This window comes from Periplaneta americana, chromosome 9 (assembly GCF_040183065.1).
Source record: "Periplaneta americana isolate PAMFEO1 chromosome 9, P.americana_PAMFEO1_priV1, whole genome shotgun sequence".
In the NCBI taxonomy this organism is placed as follows: domain Eukaryota; kingdom Metazoa; phylum Arthropoda; class Insecta; order Blattodea; family Blattidae; genus Periplaneta; species Periplaneta americana.
This window is the reverse complement of record NC_091125.1, coordinates 11205718-11220279: the sequence shown is the minus strand read 5'-3', so window position 1 is coordinate 11220279 and position 14562 is coordinate 11205718. Positions and strand designations below refer to the sequence as shown.

At 35.1% G+C, this 14562-nt stretch overlaps 1 protein-coding gene and 1 pseudogene across 1 annotated transcript in view; both read left to right on the top strand.

Moving 5' to 3' along the window:
• The window catches only part of LOC138705776 (trehalase-like), a 71494-nt gene extending 67203 nt beyond the window's left edge, over window positions 1-4291 (top strand). Inside the window, exon 10 of the mRNA XM_069834411.1 lies at window positions 4165-4291. Coding sequence (XP_069690512.1) covers window positions 4165-4207 — 43 coding nt within the window. The 3' untranslated portion in view covers window positions 4208-4291. The remainder of the gene's footprint in view (window positions 1-4164) is intronic.
• Window positions 4292-7508: 3217 nt separating this feature from the next.
• LOC138705569 (COMM domain-containing protein 5-like) lies at window positions 7509-8312 on the top strand (annotated as a pseudogene).
• Window positions 8313-14562: the final 6250 nt, after the last annotated feature.

Below are 14562 nucleotides of genomic sequence, written 5' to 3'. Positions count from 1 at the left end.
GTAAATCTGGCTGTAGGGGTCTAAATAATTTACATGATGCTCAGAAAAGGCACAAATTACACTATCATAATTACGAAAAACTTTTCAATGAATTAACAGGAAGTAGTAGAATATAGAGTTCAAAACCACTTACAAATTCTGAAATGCTTCTTGGATTTCCGGTGATATACAGAATATTCTAATTTCTCCTATTTCTCAATTTATGGTTATGAAAGTAGGCGTAAAGGAAGAAATTCGAATAGCCCCTTTCGTAACAATCATTTTTAGATGGACGAGCAAGATAACGTAATTCCAATTATCATGTCTTTAAGATATGACTACGGTTGGCAGTGTACTGGAAAGATTTCTTGAATTTAAGGACGTTAGTGACGACCGAAGAGCTGGTACATTTTCTTAATCCAAGCAAGAATATGTTTCTTTTTTAACATGCGCCATTTTCAAAACTTTAAAATCATGATGCAGACGTTCCCATAATTTTTTAAGTCACGTCTCGCCATTGTTGCTTTTAAATCTTCTCGGTATTGAAATCAATTCCCCATATGTATAATTTCATTTCACTGACTGCAATAGTACAGCGTCTTTCATAAGTCCGTGAAACAATTTATAAATTCACCACAAATAAGCTATGCAACGGATACCAAATTTTATTGTACTGAAATAGAGGCAAACTCATAAAGTCTTTTTTTATACAAATGCACAATCTTTCCACCTTTGCTGATACGGCCAGAGTGCGAATTAAGATTTCTGATGAGGAGGGGGATAGAAAAAAATTAATTATGGTTTATTTATCGACGCTCGCAACTGCCGAGCTTATAAGGTTATCAGCGTCGCCGGAGTGCCGGAATTTTGTCTCGCAGGAGTTCTATTACATGTCATTAAATCTACTGACATGAACCTGCCGCTTTAAGCACACTTAAATGCCATCGACTTGGGCCAGGATCGAACTCGCAACCTCGAACACAGAAGGACAGCGCTATACCGACTGCGCTACCCAGGCCGGCGGGAGGGATAGAATCCTAGATAGAGAATACCATACATAAAATTATTATCCTCATTCGATACGGCTCAACGCTTGGTCGCATTGAGTTGCTTGCCTTGCATCTTGATTATAATAATAATAATAATAATAATAATAATAATAATAATAATAATAATAATAATATCCATGAACAAGCTTAAGATAAGATTGTAATTCCTAAGTTATTAATTGTTGTCAGCTTGCCGGTTATAATAATACATAGTATTATTTTATTTGCTTACTATATAGGCTACTATACTTTATAAAATATACTCATATTAAAACAATTATATTTTGTGAGGGGGATAGAAATTATCCCTGGCAGGGATGTTAATATGAAATTATGAGAGGAGGATAACTTTTCAACAAGGGAAAATCTCTCCCATCCCCCATTAATTCGCAACCTGGACACGGCAGATATCTATGTGATAAGTATAACTGATAGCTCATAATAATCTGACGTGCGTGTCAGCATATCATAGTCGACCAGAGCTACAGCAGTGGTGATACAGTTGAAGATTAGTGGAGAGCAGAGCCACAAAGACAGTATTATTCATAAACCTCAACAAGGAAAGGTGACGGGGTTAACTCCGGAGACCGAAATGGCCACGAAATTAACGCGTCATCTTCTTATTTTCTGCATCCTTTTCTTTATGGCAAATTTTGAATGCGATGTCCTTGCACGTGTTTGTGGTAGTGAGCCAGACAGCCGCTTTTTTGAAAGATGTAAACATTAATCCTGTCTTCATTCAGTTGTGGCATTAGCCAGTTTTCAAACATGTTCGTGTAAATATATATATTGATGTACCGAAGTACATATGATATTTCCATGCAGATATTCTGCGTCATCACATGATGAAAGAGTGATGGAGCGGAGAAAAATTCTCTCCGGCGCCGGGATTTGAACCCGGGTTTTCAGCTCTACGTGCTGATGCTTTATCCACTAAGCCACGCCGGATACAATCCCGACGCCGTTTAGAATCGTCTCAGATTAAGCTCCATCTCTGGGGTTCCCTCTGGTGGCCGCCCTCTGCACTACGTCATAGATGTCTATGAACGCAGGACCGAAGTCCATACATGTGTTGAGGTGCACTCAGATGAGTGACTGATTGGCCGGGATCCGACGGTATGGGCGCCGTCTTATATCACAAAGTGATTTATTACGCATATCATATATATATTGATGTACCGAAGTACATATGATATTTCCATGCAGATATTCTGCGTCATCACTCTTTCATCATGTTCGTGTAAATCTGGAACTTCTCATACCATTTCTTGATACTGTTGAAAACAGATGCTGCCTTCTGGACTGCTCAAAATCATTGCTGTGCAGCAGTGGCGATGCGTTCAATGTTCAGAGAACCCCTCGGAAAAACAAGGAAAACAGTTGTTTTTTTTTTTAGTTGGTTATTTAACGACGCTGTATCAACTACTAGGTTATTTAGCGTCGATGAGATTGATGATAGCGAGATGATATTTGGCGAGATGAATCCGAGGATTCGCCATAGATTACCTTACATTCACATTATGGTTGGGGAAAACCTCGGAAAAAATCCAACCATTTAATCAGCCCAAGCAGGGATCGAACCCGCGCCCGAACACAACTTCAGACCGGCAGGCAAGCGCCTTAACCGACTGAGCCACGCCGGTGGCCAAAACAATTGAATTGTTTAAATAAATATTTATAATTTACACTATCATTCTTTATTTCTTTCTCATCTTTAATAAGTTTACTTGCGGCTCTAATGTATTTTTGTCGTATGAAAACCTTTTAATCGCAGAGACCGAATACATGCTTACGAGGTTCAATTTCTCCTCTGAACCTCGCCGAGCCAGCTTCTGGACTTGTGTGCGGGACGAAAGGTAAGGGAGGAATGCTGCAGGGGAAATATGTTCATGCGTTGGTAAAAATACCAGCGCACTGCGCACTGCACTGAGCGCAGCTGTCCAGTCACGTAATAGTGAGACAGCCGACATGCTATAGCGGAAACGTAAGAATGGTCGTTCTTGGTGTTTTAGTCTTAATATATTCATCTGTGAATGTGACCAGTGTTCGTTTCCAAAAAAAAAAAAAAATGAATAGTGTTCAATATCTTTTACAAACAACATTTTCAGTTTTAATCTTGGAAGATAATTGTAAAATAGAGAAGCTTGGAAGGCCATTATCTCAACTCGATTTAAAGCAAGCACAAACAAGCCGAGGTAAGGCAATTTGCAGGGCTTTTAATGTAAAAATATGTGAAAGAAACAGCTGGATTTGCGGTTTTGAACGTACAGAAAAATTATTTTGTGTCACGTGCCTGCTATTTGCTAAGGGTAAAGATATGAGCTGGACATGCACTGGTGTGTCAGATTTAAGTCATTTGACACAGAAAATTAAGAAGCATGAGGAATCTATTGCTCATAAGAATGCTTTCCTAGATTTATCAGTCCTTGGAAAAGCAGAATTTAGGCAACAGCTTAGCTCAGCTTTCAGGTAGAATATTGAAAGACAGAATGATAAAATAAGGAGAAATCGCTGTTCTTTCAAAGATAATTGATGATGATGATGATGATGATGATGTGATGATGATGAACATAATCATCATCATCATCATCATCAGGCTCATTTTAAGGTAATTATCTACTTTAAAGGACTGTAATAATTTTTTAATTTTTCAGAAATGTGATATTGTTTAAATTGTTGGAAAACCATGTTATATCATAAAACTAGTGAACTCCTTGTCATTTTAGGCACGAACCGCCACTGCTGTACAGTTATATTGGACGAGGCTCTTGAGTAGAAATTGCAACACACAAAATGATTGCTAATGTTTACTGAACGTCATTTTGCTACTACTATCTCCTAACGGCAAACTACGGCAACTATGAGAGCGGGCTTTTCGTTAAAAAAAAAAAAAACTTGGACAGTTTCTCCCTCAATCGGCGTAAGAATTACCATTATCTGTTGTGTAGTTTATTTTTGGTGGATTTCTAAAATGTTTCACTGACTTATGAAAGACGGTGTATAAATATAACCTAACTCTATATCAAAATGTAAAAATTTCAAGAAAAAGATGTGGACAAAGAAATGAACTATCAAACAGTGATTGAGTGAGTGAGTGATAAATACGTTTGCTTATTTTGGTGTAATACTGTTTCAGGTGGTGGTCCAGACGACACGCATCACGACATATACGAAAATAAGTACTTCTGCCCTTGTCAGTGTTGTGATATGTTCATGTGTACTTAAACTTTGGTGTAAATATTAAAGACGTATTTTATTTCTAATTAATTAATTATTGAACAAGTTTTGTATATTCTGTAAATGTATTTCTAATGTTATTTTTAAAGTGGGTAAGAAACATCTTCAGCATGTGAAACTACTCCTGTTGGTAAAGGTAAAAGGTAAAGGTATCCCTGTAACATGCCATGAAGGCACTTGGGGGGCATGGAGGTAGAGCCCCATGCTTTCCATGACCTCGGCACTAGAATGAGGTGGTGTGGTCGGCACCACGCTCTGATCGCCTTTCACCCCCGGGAAGGACCCGGTACTCAATTTTATAGGAGGCTGAGTGGGGCCGTTCTGAAAGTTTGGCAACGAGAAAAAAATCCTGTCACCACCTGGGATCGAACCCCTGACCTTTCAGTCCGTAGCCAGATGCTCTACCAACTGAGCTACCAGGCCGCCACTCCTGTTGCTATTACCTTTAAAATAAACTCGAAATGTAATCAGAATTCGATACATATTAACGTATCCATTATACGTAGTTTACTCCGAAAAAAATATATTGTAATAACATTGCGACGAGCTTGGACATCTTGAAAGGGTAATTTACTAAGATGCGACCTCCTATATGCCGTTTTTTCTCTAAGTTATACAAATTCAAGAAATAATCTATTTTCGTTGCAGTCAATTAAATTGTCCTGGAACCTCGGTTTTTGATTGGTCCAGGGCAAGTGCATTCTTTGTTGGGAATCAGTTGACAGTGACGCATTCTGGTAAATTACTCTTGAAAGATGTATATATGCAGCCAATTTTGGAATTTACTTAGGACTAAAAATTGAATTGGATATAGTAGTCTACGTAAAGCTAGATAGATAATGGCAAGATACCCAAAGAACTCCTACAGTACCAGCCTAAACGGGGAAAGATTGACTGATTGACAGTATATCAGGCCAGAGGCCTAAAAAGAGGAAGGATGATGATGATGATGATGATGGCGCACAGGACGTACACATTTCCAAGACAAGACAAACTACAGCTGGAGAACTCGTTTAAATAACACAACAAGCCATTTGAACTCAATTTTACTGAACACTTCTCTATTGTTAATTTAATTTCATAATTGAAGACATCTGTTCATTTTATGAATAGACCTACATTGTGCTATTGTAATATTACTAAAATAAAAACTAATATCTAATTACGTTTTAATATTTGATATTCGTGGCATTCTGAATAAAGTATAAAGCGTATAAAAGAGTTATTCTCTAAATTAATGTCATTACTAGAACGTACCCATAGAAAATTAAAATGGGGCATTGTGGAAAAAGACTTGCTTATAACTGAGAGGAAATTAGGATTGATTTATAATAAACTAGCCGTACCCGTGCGCTCCGCTGCACCCGTTAGAAATAAATATAAAGTAATTACATAATTAAAATAGGACGTTTGATCCAGGGAACATTCGTGTTTGATAGAAGGATAAATCGTTTAATATGTTACTTAATTTAAATTGCATCCAAATAATTAAAATGCGATCATTTTGGTCCAGAGACACTCATTTGGTGCAATGACAATTCCTTTAACATGTTTCTAATTTTTATTGCATGCAACCATAGTTTAATGAACGTTGACATGATTTAGATTTAATGTGTATACTTTATTTTACTTGTTATAGGTTTCCATTGAATTATGGTAATAACTTAATTTTAACCCTTGTTTTCTACGTATTCAGTAAATCGCGTTTGGCCCACTATGGTTCTGAACCCTTCAAATAACTTAAATTATATTATATAATATTACATATATTATATTATATTATATTATATTATATTATATTATATTATATTATATTATATTATATTATATTATATTATATTATATTATATTATATTATATTATATTATATCATATTATATTATAATCCCCCAGAGACCAAGGAAAACAGCAGTTGCAGCCTTCAGACTATTGACAAATCATGACTGTCTAGCAAGTCATCTCTACAGAATAGGTATCCCAGCTTTACCCATATGTATCCTGTGTAACGATTCAGCAGAAATGAATGAAGACCACTTGAAGACCTGTGAAGCATTAAGATCAGAAAAAACTACAGTTCAAAAGTATTGGAAAGCACGACTGCTAATGGCTTCATTGCCAAATGCAAGGCACTAGACAACAACAACAACATATTATATTATATTATATTATATTATATTATATTATATTATATTATATTATATTATATTATATTATATTATATTATATTATATTATATTATATTATATCAGAAGTTAATGTAATAACATTATAGCATTATGTCCATCTAGAGAAACTACACTTTCCAATGGTGAAATAATAATTAATTATACAAATCGGTTAATTTAGCTTCCGATATTACTTCATACAAACACAGAAACATTTTCTGTAGGCTATCTTTCATAGCTTTCGATTGTTGCTGTCCAAGGCCTCTTGTGGACGAAGTCATTTGTTTTTTATTTCATTATACGGCCTTGGATGGCAGTTATTTTAATTTTAAAACTCATTTATCTCATTAAATATCAGTCCTATCAAAATTTTTCAGGGAATAAAACTTATCGAAAATTATTTTTAAAGAAACTTTTGTTATGTAACATTTTTCACAAAAATCAATAATAAGCGAGATATTTTGATGTATTTAATTCAGGCCTCCTTATGACCCCCCTTTTAAATAATGTATTTTGAATACCATATAGCCTAAAATCTAAATTACAACGAACATAATTTATATTCCAATTTTCATCGAAATCCGTTCATCCATTATCGCGTGAAAAGGTAACAAACATACAGACAGACAGACATACAAACAAAAATGTCAAAAAAGCGATTTTCGGTTTCAGGGTGGTTAATTATATATGTTGGGACCAATTATTTTTGGAAAATCGAAAATTACCAGAAAAATTTCGGCTACAGATTTATTATTAGTATAGATAAAGATATAATTGACTCATATTCAGAGAAGTTAGGAAAGTGGAATCATCCCCATTGCCTTAACTATAACTACAAAGGAGACATAATTTTATTACCTGTACGCACTTTAAAACTTATTAGTATTATATTATAAATCATTAAAAAAAATTTAATACAGAAAATAATTATATAGGCCTACCGGTACTTCATTATAGCACTAGTTATAGTATAATAATAACCAGTATTTTAAAGAGTGTTCATACCCAAAATGTCATCGTTGATCGCGAGCAGCGCATCTTTTCTGTGTGAGTTGTGGTCGGAATGGATGTTTAAATTAATTTGAGGTTTTGGTGTTTGGAAGTCACCATAAAAATATATCAGAAGTCAAGTATTCCTTGGGGGCCTTATATTCCAGTAGCTGCAAATTTTCTGTCGAATTTGTCGCCCGATGTACGTAAAAATGTGTTCAGATTTATGTTGCAATTGGCAGTGAATTCAATCGAAGGGAAAAGTATACCTGAAGGAGCATTGGATCATATTCAAGGGCAAAGCCATACTCTTTCGCAATTACATGAGTCATATGCAGGCGTACTTGCACTTATCCAGGCATTTATCCGACTACCACATGGATCAGTTAATGCTGATCATCTGAAAGAAGAATTAAAAGAAGTGAAATTTCCCGAGGAATGTCAAACAGACCTAGTAAATATCCTATATGGACCCAAGAGGTTGGATTTGGATGGGAGTATCACCCAAGACAGTTTCTACCAGAAGTTGGAGAAGTTCAGATGGCGAATTGATATAACGATTTCTTCAAGTGTTTTATCGAGAGTTTTGGAACCAAGCATATTGTTTGATATGACACTGAGTAGGCTAATGTACAAAGGAAAACATTTGAAGTCATTATTCCAAAATTCCACCAAATAAGATACAGTGTAGCATCAGTTTTGATAGAAATGGAATTAATGGAAAAGAAGAAACTTCAAAAACAGTGTGTAAACTGATGGACTTTATTGACGGTAATAATGTATAATGTCAACCTTGGAACTATGAATGCTTCAATTTAAAAAATAAATAAATAATAAAAGCTGATGCAACATCAGTTTTCTCCAAAGATATTTGACATATTTACGCAGTCCTCTACTTCAGGAGTGTATTATTTTACATAATCTAAAACATATTATATTGGTTTCAGATATGAAACATAACTTTTGGTCGAAAAGTGACACTCTATCCAAAGTTAGTGTCTGATTGAAATGATGAGTTATCGTAAGTATTAAGTGTTGTCAATAAGTATAATTAAGTTTATTTCGAGGAGATATAACGAAGAGATTATTTTAATATATTGAGTATATAATTTGTCTCGAGATGGGAAAGCCATAATAACTTTTGTATTTCATTGTACATAAGTTACTGTTTCATTAAATAATTAAATAGAAAAAAATATATAAAAAATAAAAAGAACCGATATCATAATCGTATTTTGACGTACGGTATTGATGGTTTTAACTTTAAAAAATTCTGTCTCTTAAACGATTGTCTTTCATTTGTGGGCGTAGGAATGAAAGAATGAACGAACGAACGAATGAATAGAATATCAGTAGGCCTACGTAAATTTTTGCATGTTTTACTCTAAATTAATTCATCTGATGGCTTCATTGCTAAGATAGCTGAGCATTGGATAACAAACTACAATTTGTTTAAAATTGTGATATTCTTCACATAAACAGAGATGCAGGGTTTCATTTATTTTTATGAAACATTAAATACCAAAGCATTTAAATTATCAGAAATAGAACAAATGAAGACAAGTAATACTTAAATTGTTTCTTACTCCATTTAAATAGGCCTATAGTTTGATTACATGAAATAGCTACTAGTACAAAGTAATTGGTGTTGGATATGCATGTAATTGTAAGCTTACTCTATTATAATATTATTAAAGTTTGGATAGACTTTTTAGTGAGTATAAGCTAATAGTTTGTATTTATTTGTTAATTAAGGTATAGGTACATAATAACGTTACAGTGTAAATTGTTGTTCGAAATACCTCTTTTTATAATATATATTTTCTTTTAATTATTTCGTTTCTGAACTTCTCATTCTACAAAATAACGCGCAATGCAATATTACTAATGTCAAAAAATATGCTTGAGTAAACTGTATTGAGACATAATAATAATAATAATAATAATAATAATAATAATAATAATAATAATAATAATAATAATACAACTTACTTACAAATGGCTTTTCATTGCCCCCTCACATAAGCCCGCCATCGGTACCTATCCTATGCAAGATTAATCCAATCTCTATCATCATATCCTACCTCCCTCAAATCCATTTTAATATTATCCTCTCATCTATGTCTCGGCTCCCCAAAGGTCTTGTTCCCTCCGGCCTCCCAACACTCTATATGCATTTCTGAATTCGTCCATACGTGCTACATATCCTGTCCATCTTAAGCGTCTGGATTTAACGTTCCTAATTATGTCAGGTGAAGAGTACAATGCATGCAGAATAATAATAATAATAATAATAATAATAATAATAATAATAATAATAATAATACAAGATAAACTATACCACTTTAAGTCAACAGAGTAAAACATACAGTGTTTCATCTCATTCTATATGTCTGATAATTTTATTTATTGTTGTTTCTGAGACCACGTGATAACTATATAATAATAATAATAGATTATAGGCCATTCCGTGTCTCGTAAAACCTACCTGCGCTTAAGGGGATAAAAGAAGTGGACTGGGAAGCTTCCCTTCCTTGCTACACTTCCATTTGCAGGTAGCTAGCTTGCATACCACTAAGATTCTTACTAGAGATGAACAACGATCGAGAAATCAAGAATAACAGCGCCCGCAAAGCCGAAAACCCGCACGACAATGTTCTATACGTCGCATAGTTGACGTGAAGACTGCTTGTGAGTGTTTCGAGACGCCAAGATTGACCACTCCCGAAGTCCTGAACGAAAAGCAGCCTTGATTTTTTAGTAGGTTATTTTACGACGCTTTTTCAACAGCTTAGGTTATTTAGCGTCTGAATGAGATGAAAATAACAATGCCGGTGAAATGAGTCCGGGGTCCAACACCGAAAGTTACCCAGCATTTGCTCATATTGGGTTGAGGGAAAACCCCGGAAAAAATCTCAACCAGGTAACTTGCCCCGACCTGGAATCGAACCCGGGCCACCTGGTCAAGCAGCCCTGAATCGCTACAGTTTTTTATACCTGACTGAACTTTTATCTACTTTGGCAACTGTTATACTGGGTGTTCATTTCAAAGTGTGTCATGACGTCACTGTTGTTGGGTCACCGATTTGAAGCGAGTTTCAGCTGATATGTTAGAGAAGTTGCCTATTATTTAAGGCGTTCTTCAATCTGAACTTGAGAACGTGTACGGTATAACTTGAACGTCGTAGCAACACATGGCGGTCTGTACGGTCTGTGTGCTACCATAACCTCTTTCGAACTGTGTTTTGCGCCGGCAAGTCGTACGCAGGGTATTTGTTATCATCGGTTGCGTACGGTAACATTCCACAACACAAATCAAATGCTCCGTGTCCATGTTGACCGTCGAAGTTAATGTCAACAAATACGTAAGTAATCGTCTTAACCCTCTCCCCATATCCCGACAGTACGTATTTCCAAACAGTTCACATTCCTGCCACTACCGGCGTTATCGTACGTATCGGTACGTACTCTTCAGAATGAACGCCGTACTTGCTAGCCATCTTCTCTGCCTCTTAGGTTATACACCTGAGCTGCGGAAGTGTAGGAAGATTGAATTCTCTAGGCTCATCAATCTCTAGTTCTTACTATAAGCCTAGATCATATATGTAACACATAAAGTATGTCGGGGTTATAGGCTTTGAGGTTAACAACTTTTGTCAGGTTTACTACGCTACCATCTAGTTGTTACATAAGGAGTCACGTCATAATATTCATTTGAATTGCATTAGCGACTCTGCTGCCATCTCGTGTTCGTTTACGGCGGACGGGTGGCGATCCTGGTGGTTGTTCTCTTCAAAGTGCTGCCGATTTTAACGTAGCGAGGAGTTATCCGTTACATATATGATCTAGGCTATAAGCTACGGCGCACACAAGCATTTGGTTTCACGAGATAACGAATGACCTACAGTCAGCAAAGCTCTTTAACTACTGTTAACATTACCCATAATTTAGTGATTACGATACTTATCGATGGAATCGAAATTAGCGAGTTGAGATTCTTTTAATTGGTTATTTAACGATGTTGTATCAACTGCTATGTTATTTAGCGTCGATTAAAGTGGTGGTAACAAAATGGTAATTGGCGACATGGAGATTTGTCATGTGATTACCTGACATTCGCCTTACAGATGAGGAAAAACTCAGGCAAAACCCAACCAGGTAATCATCCCAAGCGGGAACATAACGCAAACCCAAGCGGGACTATAATCCACACCCAAGCGCAGCTCCCATCAGTAATGAGAAATATGCTACCGCTTTTGCTACATCGGTGGCTTTCCCCCCCCCCCCCACAACTAAAGTTATGAGTTCTGTGCCGTTGATTTAAAGAGAACCCAACCTCTGATGAGAAAGCTCCAAGCAAAATTCGCTTACCAGCAGTTTCTTACCCCAGCAGTTCCGTACTTTGCTGATAGATTACTCTACGGATCAATGTACCGAATGAGATGAGCCTGTAAGGCAATGCCTCATAAGATCTAAGAGGTCATAGCCATACATATCATGAAAATAACTAGAAATCATCATAACAGTCAAAATGGGCCAATAAACTGTTGTTTATTCCAGACATAACAGCAGATAGATCTTCAGAAGAAGAAAAAAAATATATTAAGCATTGCAGCCAATCAGCGACAATTTTATTGCTATCAGTAATAATAGGCTATTAACCCTGTTATACCGTCATTCTTCAGTCAGTAAATTAAACCGAGACCAATCGAGAAGTGCGAATTGTTTGTTACATACTCTATTTTGGAAATCAACAAACCCGGTTAGGAGTTGCTGTAAATTGATAGTGTACAGAATTTCAAATTGGTAGAAATTAAATACAATAAGGTATGTAGAACGTGTCGTTAATTTTAATGGACCATTATACCAACATAATATTTTAATTCACGTCTATCAGTTACACGTAGATTCTTTAAGCATAGGCCTTAGATATTTTTCATCAGTTATTCTTAAACAAAAATTATGAGTTTCTTTCAGGTTCAGTGCTGAAGCTAAATTATTGAAATATATTTCTTTCAATATAAAACTGTTCTAATACTGTTCTCTGAATTTTATTATTGTAACAATTACATAGTATATCTTTGTTTGTTATACAAACATGCAACAGCTTTCCATTTAATGTAAAATAAGAATTTTATTAATGTTTACAATGAGATGATGTATAAGTACATACAGCAAAAGTTTCCAAACATAATGTGTTATGTTCTGCTACGCTATAATTTAATTTCTTCAAAGAATAATTCCATGTCTGTTTTCTGTTGCACAAATACGTTACTAAAGCTCAGTGTACACATTTACTTTAATTAAATCTGAGTTTGAATTCGCCTCAATGTTCTTGTGTTTGTGTGATTCATCATTTATTTATTGTAATCTGATCAGTGCCTGGCACCTTGTATCTCGCGTGTTTGGCATTCTTACAGTATTTTGAATGTAATTCTGCATAAATTCCATAGCATGATGAATAACGTGAATTACCATACATAATATAATATAAAATACTGTTACCACTACCACCACCACTACAACTACTACTACTGCTGCTGTTGTTGCTGCTGCTGGTACTACAACTAGGCCTACTACTACTACCATCACCATCACCACTATTGTTATTAGTATATTTGGTTATGCATTACAATATTGTAATGCATTTTGAATACTATAAAACCAAAGATAGTCCATAACAAAAATAATACTACTTGTAATGATTATTTATTAATAAAATGAAGAAATTTAGATAATTCATCTAATATCTCTGTACAACAATTTTTACTATTTTGCATACACTTTCTTATTAGTAGAACCTGAATTTTAGTTATTAGACCTACATATGCTATTATTTCTTATCAGATCTATAGTACCGGAACGAAATTAAGATACATAGGACATTAAAAAATTAGTGACAACACTTTAATTAACAAATATTTATTCACAATGAATTGACATAAAATTCTTAAAAGTAATCTCTTCCAGTATCACGTGCATGTCGCCATATCTCTGGAAGGTGACGGATGCTATCCGCAGCGTCACTTTGCTCTAAGCGTCTAATTGACTGCTCTACAGCTGTTCCAATAGTCTGTCTATTTCTAAAACGTACCATTCTCAGTAGTTCTCATCTGAGGGAAAAGTTGTAGTCTCAGGGACTCGTATCCGGAGGATACGGAAGATCGGACGTGCTCACGGCGGGCATATCGCCCAGTGTGCGCCCGGTGCAGGAGACGGATGTGCGCAGGAAAGATGAATATGTAAACAGTGTCGCGCACTAAGACCTATTGTAACCACGTAGTAACGTCGCTGACGATTTGTAACATCTACTGATACGATACCTATCTATGTCTGCCTGTCTGCCTACCTACCTATCCATCCATCCATCCATCCATCCATCCATCCATCCATCCATTTGTCTGTCTGTGTACCTACCTACCTATTTATTTATTCATTCATTTATTTTTTTTTATTTATGTATTTAACTTGGTAGAGATAAAGCCATCAGGTTTTCTCTTTCCCTCTACCAGGGTATTACAACTACTATATCAAGACTACAATTACAATTAAAATTAATATTAAATTTATAATTACAATAAAGTCAAAGAACTAAAACATAATTTTATTAATAAAGACTGGACAATTTATTATACAAGTTAAGAACAAAGAAAGAATTAACTTACTTAAGACTGAAGTATGAGTATTTTATGCTACAATAAGAGAGCTATTTGCAAACAGAATAGAACAAGTACCGGCACTACATTTAAAGTGGCTCTTTTTGTTCACACTGGCGAACGTACCAAACGGTTAATATGTGGACACTCTGTTATAGGGAAAAAATATAACGTTCAGCCATATTACTACACCTTACATGTACAAACTTACTGTATAGTGATACTGTTGGAGATGAGCGTATACAAGTAATAGAAAATTTAAAGCAATTCGTCGTCAGTGAGGTAAGTTGTTTTAGGAAGGTACAGTATTGTTCCATACATTTCCCTACTTATTGCAAAACATAAAAAAAAAATACAAGCAAAATCATATTGATAACATTTCGTTGTGTATATAATGTAAATATATTGTAAAACAAATCTCTAATTTGAAAATACAAATGGAAATGATGTAACTAAATATTATTGTTAAAAATCATAAAAGAAAAT